The sequence below is a fragment of the Lipotes vexillifer genome, unplaced genomic scaffold (assembly GCF_000442215.2).
Source record: "Lipotes vexillifer unplaced genomic scaffold, Lipotes_vexillifer_v1.1 scaffold1451, whole genome shotgun sequence".
In the NCBI taxonomy this organism is placed as follows: domain Eukaryota; kingdom Metazoa; phylum Chordata; class Mammalia; order Artiodactyla; family Lipotidae; genus Lipotes; species Lipotes vexillifer.
The window spans coordinates 570,166-590,312 of record NW_006795096.1 but is presented as its reverse complement, the minus strand read 5'-3'; the positions used below and the strand labels follow the sequence as shown (position 1 = coordinate 590,312).

The window sequence follows — 20,147 nt, the reverse complement described above, 5'->3', positions numbered from 1 at the left end:
TGTGTGTGTGTGTGTGTGTGTGTGTGTGTGTGTGTGTGTGTCCGTGTCCCTGGAATGCTACAGCCGCTCCTTTGAACTTGGTGGGATCTAAATTTGGACTCTTTGCTTTAATATTAGCTGCTTGGCTAAGCTATTGTGTGTTTATTTTTTTAAGCCCTTTCAGAGATCGCTTTCCTCCCAGAAAGGTCTGAATCAGATGTCCCACGGGACAGTATTAACAGGCCCACATCCCTCCCCCGACCCAGGCTCTGGAAACAGGGGGGCCGGCGGAGGGGCTCCCGGCTAATCCCACTTTCCTGCCCCGCAGGTGGGGAGGAAGGAGTTGAGAACGGTCCTCCGCTCCCTCCGATGATGAGTTTGGGCTTTGGGGAGGAAGAGGGGGAAGAATGAGAGGCAGGAGGAGGGCCTGCCACCTCTTGACCAGGGCCCTGCTTCCCATTCCCCCTAACAGGACGCAGTTTCCACACGTGTGGAGGCTACTTTTGAAGGCGCGCGTGGATGTCCCAGCCCCATCTCACACGGGAACAGTGACACAACGCCACGACCCCAACGTATTTTTAGCTCCATTCAAGCCCCTCCACCCAGTCCCACCAGAGAGTGAGGGGCTCCGAGAGGGTCCGTGGGAAAGCTCGGAGACCTCTCCTGACTTGCAGGGGGGCCTTTGACAGATAAGGAGATGAGAAAGCACGAGATGAGATGACACTGACTTGGTGCTTTTGCACAAGTAAAAACCAGGCCCTTGTTTCTCGGAAACGGTTATCCGAAGCTATTTCAGCTCAGCCCCATTAAGGTGCCCAGCTGTACCACGTCTGAGCCTGAACTTGGGGAGCCGTGACTTTGCTATGGGAGATGGCATTCGTTATCCCCTCCTCTGCCAAAAGCCGCTCCCTGGGGACTGTCCCCAACTGCTCTCCACCCCCAGCAGGGGCAGAACCTGGGCTGACATTTGAGCAGAGGAAGGAAGCTATGATCTCTGCTCCTAAACGTTTTAATTTCAAAATTTTCCTCCCAGCAGCCGTCTTTAAAAAGTGTCCTCCATCTGCAACTGATGAAGCCCGAGGAGGAAGTGGCTTGTCCCTCCCCGCTTCAGAATGCTTTCTTGGGACACCCGTCACAGTTGGGAGCCAAAGGCCACGGTGGCAGACAGGCGGCACTGAGAATCTCGTAACGACCCCCTTGAGCTCCCTCCCTCAGTCTGAGCCAGGCTCTTCTCTGTCACCTGTGTGTGTGCTTACATCATTCCAGTCGTTAATCTTTTGCAGAAGCAAAACAGGTAAGATTTTGTCGCAGGTATGATGGCCAATCTGAGCAGCAAATGCTAACTGGGGCAGGTTTTTCATAAATGTTTTCTCACCTCCCAAGTTCTTCCAGAACCTCACCACACCCCTATGAAGAGGTGGGATCTACATCCCCTCCCTGTGTGTGAGCCTGGGTGAGCCTTTCAGGCGGCCTTAACAGAGTATGGCTGAGTCCTGAGACGCTACACGTCTTCCACGTGACTCCAGGAAATCCCTCCTTTGGTCGCCAGCCGCCATACTACACGGAAGCCCAAGCCACCCGGACAGAACCAAGGCCCTGGCCCTCGGCCATCACACGGCAGCCCCGTGAGTGAGCCGTCCTAGAGCGGGACTCTCCAGCCCAGCCCCAGGGGTAAACCTTCCCCACCAAGCTCTGTCCACACTGCAGCTTTCTGAGCTGGATAGGTTGCTGGGGTTTTTAAGCCACTAAGGGGTGAGTGGTTTGTTCACAGTGACAGACACCGAGGCCTCCTTATCTTCCTCCATCATGCTCTCTGTGGGGTCGGCCCCAGCACACTTTCTGCAGAGCCTGGCTCGTCCTCTTCCCCCCATCAGTTACCTCTGGATCCTTGTGGTGCATCTTCAACCCCATGAAAAAGAGAATGCGGGGGCTTCCCTGGTGGCGCAGTGGATGAGAGTCCGCCTGCCGATGCAGGGGACGCGGGTTCGTGCCCCGGTCCGGGAAGCTCCCACGTGCCGCGGAGCGGCTGGGCCCGTGAGCCATGGCCGCTGAGCCTGCGCGTCCGGAGCCTGTGCTCCGCAATGGGAGAGGCCACAACAGTGAGAGGCCCGCGTACGGCAAGGAAAAAACCAAAAGAGAGAGAGAGAATGCGGGTCTGAAGAGCTGCATCCTTGCCGCTTTATTTTCAGGATGGTCTCATCCCTTCCATCTTTCTGGGGCTGGAACCTACATCACAAGGAGGCTTCAGGCGTCCTTGCTTGGGGGGGCGACCCTCCTGATTCTATATTTGTAGTTTGTACTGTTTTTCTTAGAAGGCCCCCCCAAACTGTCTAAGCTATGCACGAAATGTAGGAGCTGTTCCTGTTCGTGCCCCTCTCCAGATGGAAAGTAGCTGCGACTACCCATCACTCCGCGGGAGCTCTGCTGTCCGGACGAGGAGCATCTCTCCCCAGGACTCATGAGCAGCAGCCCGGGATATTTGATAATGAAAACAGGGTCAGTCGGTCAGGAAAACCTAACAGTCAAATGTGTGTGTTGCACATAAAGGAGTTTCAAAGAACCGGAAGCAAAGTTTGACGAAATTAAAGGAAGACAGACAATTCTACTGGGGTGATGGATATTTTAACATCTAAATCACTTGTTCTCTCAGCAGCTGGTCAAACTAGACCAAAAAACACAGACACAGGTGTTCTGAACAAAACTCTCGTCTCCTTGCCCTCACTGGTGTTGGGGTCCAGGCCACCTTTGTCCGAAAACTGTCCTGAGGATGGAGCCGTGGTTTGCTTTCACCTCTGCAAGTCACGGCAGGCAGCAGCACCTTCAGACCTGCACACAGGACACCCTCCCTTCCCGCAACAGTCGTCACAAGAAGTGGCCCATCTCTGGGCACGTGGTCTGGTAGGTGGTGGCCACCCGGAACTTTCGGGGAGACGCCAAGTTCCAAGGGTCAGAGCGCGGTTAGCGCCGCAGAAAGGGGCCCTTTCTATGGGCTTGGGGTTGGGGGAGGCGGGGGACCTTGTAGGTTGCAACAAGACCCCCTTTGACCCCCTTCGAGCAGAGGACCCACGCTGGGGCCTTGCAATCTGAGTTCGCCGTAGCAGAGCCCCAGGCCGCAGGAGAGACAGGCCTGCCCGGCACCTGCTCCGTGCGGTCGGGTGCGCCCCCCCCACCCCCCCACCCCCGAGGACGGCCCTCGGGGTGCCTGGGACCCTGCCCCCCACCCGGCCGCGTTGCGAGGCTGCGGCTGCGGCTGGGGGTGCGGGGTCCACGTGCAGACGGATGGCCTTCCGCTTCCGGAGACACCGTCCCTTCCGCCCGCTGCCGGGCCCACAGCGCCCTGGGGACGAGACGTAGCCGCGTGCTAACTGTCCTCCGCCTTCCAGCGCCGCGGGGACGCCTGGGCCCTGACGGTTTGCGAGCAGCGCTCAGCTTCCGCCCGAGGGAAGAGAGCGAGTCGCCCAGGACCCGGCGCAGCCCCGCGCTGCCTCGGCCGCGGGGCGGGGCCTGCCGGGGGGGCCGGGAGCCGCCCCGTGAACAGGTCCCAGCGGGCCGGGGCGTCCACGGCGCCGTCCGCCCGCGCCAGCTCCTCGGTCGCGTCCCTCTCGAGGGCCTGGATGCCAGCGCCCGTGCTCCGCCAGGGCCTCGGGCTCTCCGCGGCCGCCAGGGAGCCCCGCCCGTCCTCGGGCTCCAGCTCCGGGCCCGCGGGGAAGGCGCGGCTCCAGGCGCCCGGGGACAGGGGCTCCGACAGGCCGCCGCCCGGCTCCGGGTCGCTGTCGCCGCACAGGCCCGAGTCCGCGCTGCGGGGCAGGGTGTCCTCCGACACGGATGGCTCCCCGGCCGCCGGCCCAGGCCGCGTCCCCGCCGCCGCTAGCGTCCGGGTGTACAGTCTCTACGAGGGAGAGACGCGGGCCGAGTCGGCCTGTCCGGCCCCTTCCCTCGCCAGGGAGCCGCCAGGAGACCCAGCCCCTCTCCCGAGGGGACCCCACTGTGCCCACGACCCAGGGCGAGTGGCAGTCTGGTGCCACAAGGGCCCTCGGAATGGGGCCTCTAAAGACGGCGAACTTGCAGGAGCTTTGCAAGCCTGACCGTTATTCGTGGATAAATTGAGCTGACTTGTTCACACTCTGTTCAAAGCAAAGGGAATCATGGCTTTCCTACATCCCACTAGCACCTCTGCGCGTGGTGCATCCGGGCATCGGAGCCGCCCCCGGTCAGCTACTGCCCCCCTCCTCCCCACTCGCCTTCCGTGATGGCTCAGAGCCGGCCGTGGCGGAGTCTTCACACAATGGAAACTGGCAGATACTCCCGATCGAGGCTTTTTCCTTAGAGGGCGCTTACCAGCACACCGCTGACTGATGGAACCAGATCCAGAGCAGGCCCAGGGCGCCCCCCTCGAGGTTAGGAGTCGCGGGAAGGCACGCGTCAGGGGAGGGGGACGAAGGGCCTGAAAGTTCGGATCCGATAGGCGAGCAAGACCCCAAGAAAGGAAGCGGTGAGAAACCCCAGACCTCCTGCAGGCCGCGGCTGCCCCCCTTCACCTTACACGCACACGAGGATAATGAACAGCTTACGACCAAGCCCCCAGCCCTGCGCTCGGTGGGGCGGGCGCTCGTGCGACGGTGACGCCCTCGCCCGGCACATCCTGCTGAGCGTCGGCAGCCAGTCGGCAGCAGAGGCCCCACCCTACGGGGGCGCTGAGGAGGGGACCCTCGACGCGCTGTTTACCCCAGAGACGTTCAGGGGAGCCCCGGGCCGGGAGGCAGCTCTGACCTGGACATGCCCAGCCCCGTGTTCAGGGGTCCCCAGCCTGGGGTCCCCGACCAGCAGCAGCCTGAGAGCCCGTTAGAAACGGAGAGCCAACCCCTCCACAAGCACCGGATCATAAACTCCTGCTTGTCCAAGAGCCTCTCCCCCGAGTCCAGCCCCCGGACCCAGTGGGCTCCAGAAGGTGACCATCTCCTAGAGGAGGACGGGCTTCCCAGAACCTCAGACACAACGCAATTCACTTAAAGCGTCTGGCTTAAAACTTTGGGTCTTAAAATTAAGCCCAAGCTGTTTTGTTGGTGGGCCTATGCCTTCATTCAAACAAAAAACTTTTTTAACTTGGTATTTTCATCCAAAGGTGGATTTAAAGAAGACACTACCACTCTTCCAAAAGACTGAACAGGAGGGAACACTCCCAGAGACATTCTGTGAAGCCACCCATCACCCTGATACCAGAAACAAAGATACCACCAAAAAAGAAAATTACACGCCAATATCTTTGATGACTATAGATGCAAAAATTCTCAACAAAATATTAGCAAACCAAGTCCAGCAACACATTAAAAAGTTCATACACCACGACCAAGTGGGATTCATCCCAAGTTCACAAGGATGGTTCAATATGTGCAAGTCAATCAATGTGATACACCACTTTAACAAAAGAAGACAAAAACCACATGATCATCTCAACAAATGCAGAAAAGCATTTGATGAAATTCAACATTATGATAAAAACTCTTACCAAAGTGGGTAGAGAGGGAACATATCTCCACATAATAAAAGCCACTTATGACGAACCCACAGCCAACATAATACTCAACGGTGAAAAGCTGAAAGCCTTCCCACTAAAATCTGGAAAAAGACAAGGATGCCCACTCACACCACTTCTATTCAATATAGTATTGGAAGTCCTAGCCACGGCAATCAGACAAGGAAGAGAAATAAAAGGTATCCAAATTGGAAGGGAAGAGGTAAAACTGTCACTCTGTGTAGATGACATGATACTATAAATAGAAAACCCTAAAGACTCCACACAAAAACTACTAGAAGTGGTTGCATTTCTTTACACTAGCAATGAACTATCAGAAAGGGAATGTAAAAAGGAAAATACCTTTTAAGATTGCACCACAAAATTAAAATACCAAGGAGGGGAAAGTCTACGCTGAGATCTATAAAACATTAATAAAGGAAACTAAAGATGATTCAAAGAAATGGAAAGATATCCCATGCACTTGGATTGGAAGAACTAATATTGTTAAAATGGCCACGCTACCCAAAGCAATCTACAGATTTAATGTGATCCCTATCAAATTACCCATGACATTTTTCACAGAACTAGAACAAATAATCCAGAAATTTATATGGAACCATAAAAGACCCAGAATTGCCAGAGCAATCCTGAGGGGGGGTGGGGAGGGGAGCAGGAGGCATAACCCTCCCAGACTTCAGACAATACTACAAAGCTACAGTAATCAAAACAGTGTCGTATTGGCACAAAAACAGACGTATGAATCAATGGAACAGAATAGAGAGCCCAGAAATAAACCCACACACCTAAGGTGAATTAATCTTCGACAAAGGATACAAGAATATAAAATGGGAAGAAGATAGCCTCTTCAGCAGGTGGTGCCGGGAAAGTTGGACAGCTGCATGTAAATCAATGAAATTAGAACACACCCTCACACCATGCATAAAAGGAAACTCAAAAGGGCTTAAAGAGTTAAACATAATACATGACACCATAAAACTAGAAGAGAGCATAGCCAAAACATTCTCTGACATAAATCATACAAATGTTTTCTTAGGTCAGTCTCCCAAGGCAATAGAAATAAAAACAAAAATAAATAAATGGGACCTAATCAAACTTACAAGCTTTTGCACAGCAAAGGAAACCATAAATCAAACGAAAAGACAACCTATGAAATGGGAGAAAGTTTTTGCAAATGAGGCGACCGACGAGGGCTTAATCTCCAAAATATACAAACAGGGCTTCCCTGGTGGCGCAGTGGTTGGGAGTCCGCCTGCCGATGCAGGGGACGCGGGTTCGTGCCCCGGTCCGGGAGGATCGCGCATGCCGCGGAGCGGCTGGGCCCGTGAGCCATGGCCGCTGGGCCTGCGCGTCCGGAGCCTGTGCTCCGCGGCGGGAGAGGCCGCAGCGGTGAGAGGCCGGCGTACCGCAAAATATACAAACAGCTCATACAACTCAATAACAAAAAAAAAAACGAAAAACCACCCAATCAAAAACTGGGCAGAAGACCTAAATAGACATTTCTCCTAAGAAGACATACAGATGGCCAATAGGCACATAAAAAGATGCTCAACATCACTAATTATTAGAGAAACGCAAATCAAAACTACAAGGAGGTATCACCATACACCGGTCAGAATGGCCATCATTAAAAAGTCTACAAATAACAAATGCTGGAGAGGGTGTGGAGAAAAGGGAACCCTCCTACACTGTTGGTGGGAAGGTAAACTGGTGCAGCTACTATGGAAAACAGTATGGAGGTTCCTCAGAAAACTAAAAATAGAATTACCATATGATCCAGCAATTCCACTGCTGGGCATATATCCAGACAAAACTCTAATCCAAAAAGATACATGCACCCCTACGTTCACAGCAGCACTGTTTACAAAAGCCAAGACATAGAAACAACCTAAATGTCCACTGACAGATGAATGGATAAAGAAGATGTGGTACATATATTCAATAGAATACTGCTCAGCCATAAAAAAAGAATGAAATAATGCCAATTGTAGCAACATGGATGCAACTAGAGAGTATCATACTAAGTGAAAAGTCAGACAGAGAAAGACAAATACCATATGATATCACTTATATGTGGAATCTAAAAAATGACACAAGTGAACATATCTACAGAACAGAAACAGGCTCACAGACGTAGAGAACAGACTTGTGGTTGCCAAGGGGGAGGGGGGTGGGAGAGGGTTGGATGAGGAGTTTGGAACTATTACATATAGAATGGATCAACAACAAGGTCCTACTGTATAGCACAGAGAACTATATCCAATATCCTGGGATAAACCGTAACGGAAAAGAATATACAAAAGAATGTATGTGTGTATATATAAAAAAAAACTGAATCACTTTGCTGTACAGCAGAAATCAACACAACATTGTAAATCAACTACACTTCAATTTAAAAAAAAATAAAAGATTTTTAAAAAGAGAAAATAACCACCACCTGCCTTTGAACTGTGAACTCAGAGTAAAGTTTCTGAGTCTGCAAACGAACTTCCCCGTGGGATAAGGTTTCTCCCTGCAGTGGAGCACATGGGCCCGGTTCCCTAGGGTCCCTCTTGGGCCCAGCTCCCCGGCAGTGCCTCGTGCGGACAGCAGAGGGCAGCATCGCCGCGCTGGCTCAGCCCCCGCGCAGGGCGGGGCCGGATTAAGAGCAGCGCCTGCCTTTCCACTGTGATTCTTGGTTCGTCTGGCTCCGCCTCCTCCTCCGGAGGGGCTGTGAGCCAATTAGGGAGAAAGTGATGCTGGGGAAGGCCCCTTGGTGATGCCAGAAGCGGCCCGAGTACAGGAAGCTCTAGGACAGGGTCTAGTACACGGTCAGCGCCCAGTAAAGACCGGCTCTGATTAGGGTTGCCTGGGAAATAAAAGCCGTGCGCCCCTGTGGTGACAGCCACCAGCACTGGGCCAGGCGCCTGGCGGAGGACTCAGCCGGACCCACGAGACCCGCAGACCTGTTCAGCCCTCCCCCTGCCCGCGACTCACCTTGTACCTGTCCACGCACGAGCTTGAAGCCCAGGATGTGCTGCAGCTTCCGAAGGCAGATGGGGCAGAGGTCCAGGGGCCGCTGCAGGGCCTCGTCCAGGCTGAGGGTGCCCTGCATGAGGCAGCGGAGCCGGCGGCAGTTCCCCAGGCCCAGGAGGTGGCAGAGCTCGTGGCACGTGACCTGAGGGAGAAGCATCCTGGAGCCCGCCACCCGCCGATCCCCGGGACCCCTGGGTGCGGGGAGAAAGGCAAGCTGGTGTGGTCAGCTCTGGGGGCCTCAGAGCATGGAGGTTTGGGTGTCAGACAGACGAGGGCTCAAATCCCAACCCTGCCACTTGAGAGCTGTGTGACCTTGGACAAAGCACTTGGCGTTTCTGAGCCTAAGTGGCCAGAGTCCCTAAAGTGAGGGATGGTCCTCAGCACCGTGAGGACTGGACAGCGTAACTGGCTGGACCCAGGGCTCGACGGCTGTCCACTCACGCCCTTCTGTCTGATTCCACACCCTAGCATCTTCCTGGAGCTCGCCAGAACCCCCAGCAGCCCCTCCTCTTCCTGTCCCCCGTCTCCTCCCGCCACCTGGGCAGCACCCCAACACCCACCTTGCAGCACTGGACCATCCCCGGGGCGCTGAAGCACACGGTCCGGCCTCTGTCCTGCAGGGGTGCCTCGGGGGCCAGGTCAGGGGTGCTGGGCCCCTGCTGCAGGGATTCCCCCGAGAACCGCGCAAAGCTGCAGACGCCCACTTCTGGGGAGAGGCACAGAAGCGGAGGCACCAGGAGTCGCCTCAGCTCAGGGAGCCCACGGGCAAAGCCCCCACTCCTCAGGATGCACAGGTCCTAAAGGCCCCGCCCCGCCAGCGCGTTTGCCAGGCAGACAGCCCCTGGCCCAGGAGGGGCGAGAACTGGGGCTGCAGGTTCAAGAGAGCGTTTCCATATATGCCCATTCTCTCCCCCAGGAGGGGTTCCGGGAGAAGCAGGGAGGGGACGATGTCCCCACGTGTTCCAGGCCCTGTACCCAAGCCTCGGGGCTGAGGCAGGAGGCCCCCAGGTGCCGGCTCACCATGCCCTGGAAGGAACGTGCCGAAGGTGAAGGTCCAGGCCTCGCGGGGGTACAGGTCGGACAGCGTGAGGCCCAGCACGCATAACGCATCGCCCGGCTTGCTGCTCTTCAGGAAAGACAGGATGCCGTCTGCGGGGACAGGGCCAGAGCGGGCAGTGAGGAGGTGGCTGGCCCCCCTCTCCGGGCCCATCCCCCTCTTCCTCTGCCTGGGACCAACTCGTCCCACAGTAGGACGCAAGTTAGTGACATTCCATGAAAAACTCAGGCTGAGGCCGAAAACTCAGCAGCCAAGCTGCACCATGTGAAGCGGGGGCTACGGGCCTGGGCCTCGGGGGGAAGAAAGCGCTCAGGTTTGGAAAGGGTAGTCCAAGTGGGGACACCAAAAAGGCAGCCGGGCCAATGAGACCGGTGTTCGTGGGAAGAGCCGTTGCAGCCTCGGGCAGCTGACTGATGGCCCCAAAGATGTGGCATCTCATCCCCGGGACCTGTGCGTGTGTTCCTCACCTGGCAGAAGCGAGCAGATGGGATTAAATTAAAGGTCTCCCAGTGGGAAGGTGATTCTGGATTACCCAGCTGGACCCGATGGAATCACCAGGGTCCTCACGAGAGGAGGCAGGAGGGTCAGAGAGAGCTGAAGGGGCCACAGCGCCGGCTCTGGAGGAGGAGGGGCTGCAAGGCCAGGAAACGGGGTCTCCCCGGAGCCTCCCAAAGGAGCCAGCCCCGCCGGTGCCTGGATTTTAGTCCTGGGAGACTTCCATCCTCAGAACTGTAAGAGAACGAGTGTCGTTTAAGCTGCTAAGTCACTGCTAAGTAACTGGTTACAGCAGTTCCCGGGAGCGCGGGTGTAGACACGCGGCTGAGGCGGGGGGATGGAGCCCGGGGCCGGCGGGGTGCAAAGGAGCCCCGAGGGAACAGGCAGAGCGGCTTCGAGGTCCACGACCAGGAGGGTCTCAGAGTGATGGGGGCGGAGCGAGAGGGGAGGCGATACACCCAGGAGACAAAGACCTTTTCCAAGGGCTGTGGCTACAGAAAGGAGCTGAGAAGCAGGGTGGCAGCTGGAGGGGCACAGCAGGCCAGAGAGCGTGTTAAGACGGGAGGAGTCGCAGCAGCTCGTCCGTCCAAGGGGGGGGCGGCGGGGAGAGCTGCCGGGTGGGTGGGAGCAGGCGAGGGCAGGGTCCGTGAAGGGCAGCGAGGCCAACAGCCCGCGACGGGGAGCACGGATGCAGCAGGCGGGGAGCCGCCGTGCGGGAAGCTTGGCAGTCCCCCTTTGCCTGTATTTGCTCAGCAAAGAAAAAAAAGCAAGGTCGTTGTCAGAGAGAAGAGAAAGGAGAGGACCTGAGGGCCCGGGGCGCCGGGCACCAGCCAGGACCCCTCGGGCCTACAGTCGTGCATCGAGGGGACCACCGCAGGGTGCGTTTTTCTCCAGTCGCGTTCAGCTGCCGGGGAGACAGGAGTCGGGTTTACCCAGGTGTGGACAGGAGGGGAAGAGGGTGGCTGAGCCGGGAGGGTAGAAGTCAGGGCAGGAGGCAGATCCAGACAGCGAGACGGGGGAAGGACCAGCGGGTTGTACCTGATGATCAAGGAACCGTTAGCAGGAAACTGGAGAGACGGCGGGAAGTGTCGGGGGGTGGGGGGCGTTGAGAGTGAGATGCTTGAAAGCCCCACTGCAGAGATGGCACAGTTGCGGGTCATGACAAGGCCTAGCCCAGCACTGTCCGTAGAAACAGTGTGACCCGAATGTGTGACTGAGTTTTGTTTTACTAATTTTAAAGTAAATTAAAACATCAAACTGAATTTAATAATATACATATTTTAACCTAACGTATCCAAATTTTAACATGTCATCAAGTATTAAAAAGTTAGTAGGGGCTTCCCTGGTGGCGCAGCGGTTGAGAGTCCGCCTGCCCATGCAGGGGACGCGGGTTCGTGCCCCGGTCCGGGAGGATCCCACGTGCCGCGGAGCGGCTGGGCCCGTGAGCCACGGCCGCTGAGCCTGCGCGTCCGGAGCCCGTGCTCCGCGACGGGAGAGGCCACAGCAGTGAGAGGCCCACGTACCATAAAACGAAAAAGTGAGTAAGGTTGTTTACATAGTTTTTCATGCCGAGTGTTCAGTGCGGGTGTGCGTCTGTGTGTTCCGTAGCCACATGTGGCCAGTGGCTGCTGTCCGGACAGCCCAGGTCCAGGTGTGACCTTGGGACGAGTGGCTGAGACCTTGGAGGAGAGACCAACGGATGTTAGCTCTTAAGGTGACACTGACAGTGATGATTGTTACAGGTTGAGCTGTGTCTCCACAGAAAGATAATGTGGAAGTCGTAATGCCCGGTACTTGAAATGTGACCTTACTTGGGGACAGGGTTTGCAGATGTAATCAAGTTAGGGTGAGGTCAGTAGGGTGGGCCTAATCCAATTCGCCTGGGGTCCTTCTAAGAGGAGAAGCGACACAAGCTACGTGATGATGGGAGGCCGAGGCTGGACCAAGGACCGCCGGCCGCCACCAGGGGTGGAGGAGGTGAGGAGGGGTCCCCCGGGGCGTTCACAGGGGACAGGGCCGGCCAACACCTTGGTCTCAGAATTCTGGTCTCCAGACCGTGAGTGAGATAATACACTTCTGCTGTCTTAAGCCACCCAGTTTGTGGTGCTTCGTTACAGCGGCCGCAGGAAACGAACACAGCCGTCTAAACCACGCAATCTGACCACGGGAATCCAACCTCTCATAGCCTCTGCACGCCACCTGCTTGCTGAGCCCTCCCGGGCCCCCTTCCTTCCCAGCGGCCCACGAAGCCTAGGGCGGGGTAAACAGCAGTCTGTTCAGCAGTCAGCAGAGACGGACACCCGGACCCCGGCACCACAGCCCCTGGGGCAGCTGGACAGATGCTGGGTTTCCCCCGAGTTGGGCGGAAGCAACGGCAGGTGTGGTGGCGCCGCACGGGGCAGGAGGGGCGGGGCCCAGGCCGGCCATTGCTCCTCGGGCCCCGCTCAGACCCTCGGGGGGGGGGGCGGGGGAGGGCTGTGCCCAGCGAGGGACCGAGTCTGCAGTCTGGGACAGAGAAAGGGGCACGCCACCGTTGGGACGGCACCCACCCGGCCAGTAGTCCCTGTCAGCCCCAGAAACTCAACACCAGCTGTAACAGCACACTACCCGCCACCACAAGATAACCAAACAAGCCGAGTGAAACACAGAGGACAGCTTCTTAAGGCATTGAAGGTGGGGGACGGGTGGCTACAGGGGGGCACGGGGGAAGGCTTGTGGGGGCGAGGCAAGCTGTTCTACACACTTGGCTACGTGATGCGTGTGTGTGTGTGTGTGTGTGTGTGTGTGTGTGTGTGTGTGTGTCAGGACTCAGAACGGTTACACCCGGAAGGAATAATTTCTCTAGATGTAAATTATGCCTCAATAAACAGGACTTTTAAAACACCAGAGACCTAATGAGAAACTAGAAACAAGGAGTAGATTAGAATCCCAAGAGATGAAGCTGAGCTGTTTCTGAGATGGGGGATGGGGAGGTGACCCTGATGACACAGCCCCTGCTCCGCCTGCTACCCCGAAGGGCCGCCGCACCCGGGAGAGGAAGGCTGTACTCCTGGGGTCATCAGGGCGGCCCAGGCCGTCAGCTCCCGTAGGTGCCTGGCCACATGGGCGCTCCAAATGCTGGACTCACAGACACAGACTATAAAGCCACTATGCTCACAGATATAAATGCTAAATGTAATTTTAGCCGGGAACTGGGAATGATGAAAAAAGTGACGCTGGGACTTCCCTGGCAGTCCAGTGGTTAAGACTCTGAGCCCCCAACGCAGGGGGCCCAGGTTCCATCCCTGGCCAGGGAACTAGATCCCACATGCATGCCGCAACTAAGAGTTCACATGCCACAACTAAGGAGCCCACGTGCTGCAACTAAGGAGCCCTCGAGCCACGATTAAGGAGCCCGCCTGCTGCAACTAAGACCTGGCACAACCAAATAAATAAATAAATAAATTTTAAAAAAATTTTTAAGAAGTGACACTGCTGCATCAAAAAGAATAAAATACCTAGGAAGAAACCTACCTAAGGAGGCAAAAGACCTATACTCTGAAAACTATAAGATGCTGATGAAAGAAATCAAAGATGACACAGACAGAAAAACATACCATGTTCTTGGATCAGAAAAATCGATATTGTCAAAATGACCATACTACCCAAAGCAGCCTACAGATTCAATGCAATCCCATCAAATTACCAAAGACATTTTTCACAGAACTAGAAAAAAAATTTTTTAATTTTTATGGAATCACGAAAGACCCCGAACAACCAAAGCAATCTTGCGAAAGAAAAACAGTCGAGCTGGAGGAATCAGGCTCCCTGACTTCAGACTATGCTACAAAGCTACAGTAAGCAAAACAGCACGGTTCTAACAAAAAAACAGAAATGTAAGAACAGATACTATAGAATTCCTAGAGGAAAGCATAAATCATAGCAGTATTTTTTTGGATCTGTCTCCTAAGGCAAAGAAAACAAAAGCAAAAATAAACAAACAGGACCTAATTAAACTTAAAAGTTTTGCAGAGCAAAGAAAACCATAAACAAAACGAAAAGACAACCTACAGAATGGGAGAAAATATTTGCAAATTATGCAACTGACAAGACATTAATCTCCAAATAGTTCACACAAATAGTTCATAGAGCTCAATATAAAAAAAAGAAGAAGAAGAACAACCCAATCGAAAAATGGGCAGAAGATCTAAATAGACATTTCTCCAAAGAAAACATACAGATGGCCAAAAGGCACATGAAAAGATGCTCAACATCACTAATTATTAGAGAAACGCAAATCAAAACTACAATGAGGTATCACCTCACCAGTCAGAATGGCCATCATCAAAAAGTCTACAAATAATAAATGCTGGAGAGGGTGTGGAGAAAAGGGAACCCTCCTACACTGTTGGTGGAAATGTAAACTGGTGCAGCTCCTATGGAAAACAACATGGAGGTTCCTTAAAAAACTAAAAATAGAGCTATCATATGATCCCACATTCCCACTCCTGGGCATGTATCCGGAGAAAACCGTAATTTGAAAGGATACATGCATTCCACTGTTCATTGCAACACTATTTACAATAGCCAAGACATGGAAGCAACCTAAATGTCCATCAACAGATGAATGGATAAAGAAAGAAGATGTAGTATATTCATACATGGAATATTATTCAGCCATAAGAAAGAATGAAATAATAAATTTCAGCAACATGGATGGACCTACAGATTATCATACTAAGTGAAGCAAATCAGAGAAAGACAAATATCATATGATATTGCTTATATGTGCAATCTTAAAAAAAATGATACAAATGAACTTATATACAAAACAGAAACATAGAAAACAAACTTATGGTTACCAAAGGGGAAGGACGGGAGGGATAAATTAGGAGTTTGAGATTAACATATACACACTACTATATATAAAGTAAGTAACCAAAAAGGACCTGCTATATAGCCCAGGGAACTATACTCAGTATTTTGTAATAACTTATAAGGAAAAAGAATCTGAAAAAAATAGATATATATGTATGTATAAATGAATCACTTTGTTATATACCTGAAACTAACACAACATTGTAAATCAACTATACTTCGATTAAAAAAAAAAAGAAAAAAAACAAAAACAGTGAGAGAATAATGAAGCCAAAAATAAAAATAAATAAATAAATGTTAAACTACCCGCACGTTCCTGGAATAAATACAAGTGAGTTGTAATGTATTTTACATATTTCTAGATTTGATTTGCTAATATTTTACATTAGAGTTCTTATTATATGAGAAATTGGTTTCCAATTTTCCTTACTAATAATGTCTGTAAAATTTTGGTATCAATATCTTGCTGTTCGTATTGAAAAGAATGCAAAGTGTTTCTACTTTGTAGCTCTTTTGGAAGAACAAAAAAGGCACTGACGAAAGAAATTGAAGATGACACAAACAGATGGAAAGATATAACCATGTTCTTGGATTGGAAAAATCAATATTGTTAAAATGACCATACTACCCAAAGCAATCTACAGATTCAAAGCAACCCCTATCAAATTACCAATGGCATTCTTTTCACAGTACTGGAACAAATAACTTTAGAATTTGTATGGAAACAAAAAAGACCCCAAACAGCCAAAGCCGTCTTGAGAAAGAAAAAACAGAGCTGGAGGTATCACACTCCCTGAATTCAGGCTATATTACAAAGCTACAGTAATCAAAACAGTATGGGGGACTTCCCTGGTGGTGCAGTGGTTAAGAATCTGCCTGCCAGTGCAGGGGACCACAGGTTCAAGCCCTGGTCTGGGAAGATCCCATATGCCGCAGAGCAACTAAGCCCGTGCACCACAACTACTGAGACTGCACTCTAGAGCCTGCAAGCCACAACTACTGAGCCTGTGTGCCACAACTGCTGAAGCCCATATGCCTAAAGCCTGTGCTCAGCAACAAGAGAAGCCACGACAGTGCACCGCAGCGAAGAGTGGCCCCCACGTGCTGCAAATAGAGAAAGCCCGTGTGTAGCAACAAAGACCCAACACAGCCAAAAATAAATAAATAAATAAATAAATAAATAAATAAATAAATAAATAAAAACAGTACGGTACTGGCACAAAAACAGAAATATAGATCAATGATACAAGATAGAAAGCCCAGAAATAAACCCATGTACTTATGGTCAATAAATCTATGACAAAGGAGGCAAGAATATACAATGGAGAAAAGACAGTCTCTTCAATAAGTGGTGCTGGGAAAGCTGGACGGCTACATGTAAAGAATGAAATTAGAACACTCCCTAACTCCAAACACAAAAATAAACTCAAAAGGGATTAAAGACCTAAATGTAAGACTGGATGCTGTAAAACTCCTAGAGGAAAACATAGGCAGAACACTCTTTGACAGAAATTGTAGCAGTATTTTTTTGGATCCGCCTCCTGAAACAAAAATCAAAAATAAACAAACAGGGACTAATTAAACTTAAAAGCTTTTGCTCAGCAAAGGAAACCACTGACAAAATGAAAAGACAACCTACAGAATGGGAGAAAATATTTGCAAATGATATGACCAATAGGGGTTAATATCCAAAATAAATAAACAAGTCATACAACTCAACATCAAAAAAACAATCTGATTAAAAAATAGGCAGAAGAACTGAATAGACATTTTTCCAAAGAGGAAATGGAGATGACCAACAGGCACATGAAAAGATGCTCAACATCACTAATCATCAGGGAAATGCAGATCAAAACCACAATGAGTTATCACCTCACACCTCTCAGAGTGTGTCATCAAAAAGAATACAAATAAGCTGTGACATCAAAAAGAATACAAATAAGCTGTGACAAAGCGAGAGAGAGGCACGGACATATATACACCAACAAACGTAAGGTAGATAGCTAGTGGGAAGCAGCCGCATAGCACAGGGAGATCAGCTCCGTGCTTTGTGACCACCTGGAGGGGTGGAATAGGGAGGGAGGGAGGGAGACACAAGAGGGAAGAGATATGGGAACATATGTATATGTAAAGCTGATTCACTTTGTTATAAAGCAGAAACTAACACACCATTGTAAAGCAATTATACCCCAATAAAGACGTTAAAAAAAAAAGAAGAACACAAATAACAAATGCTGTCTAGGATGTGGAGAAAAGGGAACCCTCGTACACTGTTGGTGAGAATGTAAACTGGTGCAGCCACTGTGAAAAACAGTATGGAGGTTTCTCAAAAAACTAAAATAGAGCTACCATACGATCCAGCAATCCCACTCCTGGGTATATATCCAAAAAACCCAAAGCATGAGGTCCAGTGTTTATAGCAGCATTATTTACAGTTTCCAAGATATGGAGGAAGCAACCTAAATGTCCATCGACAGATGAAGGGATAAAGAAGATGTGGTATATATATATACATACATACACACACACACACACACACACACACACACACACACACAGTGGAATACTACTCACCCATAAACAAGAATTAAATAATGCCATTTGCAGCAACATGGATGGACTTGGAGAGCATTTTGCTAAGTGAAATAAGTCAGAGAAAGACAAATACTATATGGTATCACTTATACGTGGAATCTAAAAAAATAACAACAAACTAGTGAATATAACAAAAAGAAACACACTCACCGATATAGAGAACAAACGGGTGGTTACCAGTGGGGAGAGGGAAGGGAGGAGGGGCAATATAGGGGGAGGGGAGTAAGAGGTACAAACTATTAGGTGTAAAATAAGCTACAAGGATATACTGTACGACACAGCAAATATAGCCAATGCTTTATAACTATAAATGGAGTATAACCTTTAAAAATTATGAATCACTATATTGTATGCCTGTAACTTATATAATATTGTACAGCAATTATAATTCCATAAAATTTTTAAAAAGTGACATTGCTAATTTGAAAAAGAATCCACTAAAAACTATAGAACTGAAAAATATAACTGAAATTTGGAACTCTATCTATGGGTTTAATAGCATATTAGGTGCAGCTAGAGATAGAACTAGTTAACTGGAGGGTGAGAATAAAACTGGGATGAAATACAAGGAAAGGGGAAGAGAGTGAGGAGGATGGACATGCATCCCATTGGAGTCCTCAGGGGGGGAAAGAATGAGGCAGGGGCAGTATTGGAAGAAAGATAATGGCTGAGAATTTCCCACAACTAATGGAAGACATCAGTCCACTCATCCCAGATCCAACATCAGCCAGAGACAGAGCCCCAGCCCCTTCTTGGGGACCTCCCTAAACTTGAGTCTGGGTCTCCTGCACATGTGAGAGCCTCCAGTTCATCTACGCCTCTCAACCCAGCCTCATTCTCCAGCTGCCAGTGACCCCCTGGGGAATGATGGGGTCAGAGAGCTTTGCAAAGACAAAAAGCTAGAGGGGCCTTAGAAGGCTGCAGCACCTGCTCTGTGTGCCCTTGAGTATTCCGGTGGACAGAGGGCTGTGTGGTCCAGTCTCCAGACACTTCTGAGCGGGGAAGGGAACCCTTGCCTCAGTCTTCCTTTTCTAGAGGCTGGGAAATAGATATTCCCTCTCCCAAGAAAAGCAGGGGGATTCCTTCCTTCTCCTAAGCTCCTCCCTCCCACATTTTGCCTCCAAAAAGGGCTTTCTGCCAAGCGGCGGACGCCTGCCCTTGCGCTGGCCTGACCTCTGCCCACGCCGCACGCACTCACCTGTGTGGAGCTGGAGCCTGCCAGAGTCCTGACTGGGGCGTGATGGGCAGTGGATGGACGCAGCTGCCACCGATGGCAGGCACCTGACCTGCAGGCCCAGGAAGAAAGCCTCTGTGCAGCTCCGCAGGTGGTCCGGGCCCTCGCTCAGATCTGGGGGCGGAGCAGTGCCATCAGGCCCCCTGCCCGCTCCTCGGAGCCCCCATCTGCCTGTGCCCAGCACCCTGGACACGGACCAAGGCTGGAAGCCAGGACACCCGCGAGAAAGTGGCTGCAGTGTCCCCAGGCCAGCAGCTTGCCCAGGAAGTGATTAGAAATGCAGGTGCCCAGGCCCACCCCAGAGCTCTGGAACCAGAACCCGCATTTTAACAAGATTGGCTGTCAGCGGGGAGACAACATGGATGGTTTGGGAGTTTCGAAGCAGTCTACAGACAGAGATGGCCGACTGGCCAGGGGGAATGGAACAGGAGGCCTCTGGTCCTCAGGGGCAGGAGGGCGCGTAGTGAGCCTGCGTGGGGCAAGGCCTGCCTTGGCATGCAGAGCCAGTGGCCCACCCGCTCATCCCCAGCACCTGGCCAGCAAGCCCCGGAGAGCCTGGCCGAGGCATCTCGGCCCTTGGTCCACGCACAGCCCCTCACACCTGGCGTCCCCAGTCTGAGGGCTGGAGGACCATGCAGGAGTCCCCGAGTCCCCGCCAGTGTCTCCAAGTACAGCTTCGGGGTTAAGAGCAGGGCACTGGGGTCAAATCCTGCCTCTACCAATCACCAGCTCTGTGACTTGGGAAGGTCGAGTGACCCCTCCCAGCCTCGGTGTCCTAACCGATGAAGTGGGGTGACCCTGACCCCAGCACCCCGCACCACAGAGGAAGCAGCCAGTACAGTGCCTAGGACAGCGCTGGCTTCAACAGATAGGGCCAGGACGGCACAGGTGGATGAGGCGGCACCTGCGGGTAGAACAGGGCAGTGATGCTGCCCACGGGGTCCCAAGGCCCTGGGCTTTCTGAACAGTGTGGAGCTGGCGTGGGGGGAGAGCTGAGTCTCACCCCCGAATCCCAAGCACACCAGCACATCCCACTTCAATATCAGGTCCTGCCTGGGGTCCGGGCACAGACATCCCCACCTCATGCTAGATCTAGGCCCTCGTCCCGCCCCCCCAGGGTGTCCTGATAGCCCAGGATGCCACCCTCCAGCTCATCACCACCTGCTGCCCCACGGGGTCCATGCCCATGCCCGCCAGTACCCACGGGCTTCAGATGCCCATAGGCTGCAGGTATGCATGGGCTGCAGGTACCTATGGGCTGCAGGTAAATGTGCTTCCGAGCCAGGCTCTGCTTCCGGGGCGCCAGGGCAGCGTGGAAGGTCTCGAAGTCCTCGGGAGCCTCAGGGCGGCTGAGGAGCCAGTCGAGGGCCGTGCGGATGAGC

At 52.2% G+C, this 20,147-nt stretch overlaps 1 protein-coding gene across 1 annotated transcript in view; it reads right to left on the bottom strand.

Annotated features, from left to right (window-relative positions):
• Window positions 1-3,340: 3,340 nt before the first annotated feature.
• AMZ1 (archaelysin family metallopeptidase 1) overlaps window positions 3,341-20,147 on the bottom strand; it is a 19,717-nt gene continuing 2,910 nt past the window's right edge. The window contains 8 exon segments of the mRNA XM_007467420.1: window positions 3,341-3,391; window positions 3,394-3,492; window positions 3,494-3,868; window positions 8,496-8,669; window positions 9,088-9,233; window positions 9,548-9,676; window positions 18,730-18,879; window positions 20,017-20,147. The exon segment at window positions 20,017-20,147 is cut by the window's right edge and continues 24 nt beyond it. Of these exon segments, the coding sequence (XP_007467482.1) occupies window positions 3,341-3,391; window positions 3,394-3,492; window positions 3,494-3,868; window positions 8,496-8,669; window positions 9,088-9,233; window positions 9,548-9,676; window positions 18,730-18,879; window positions 20,017-20,147 (1,255 nt within the window).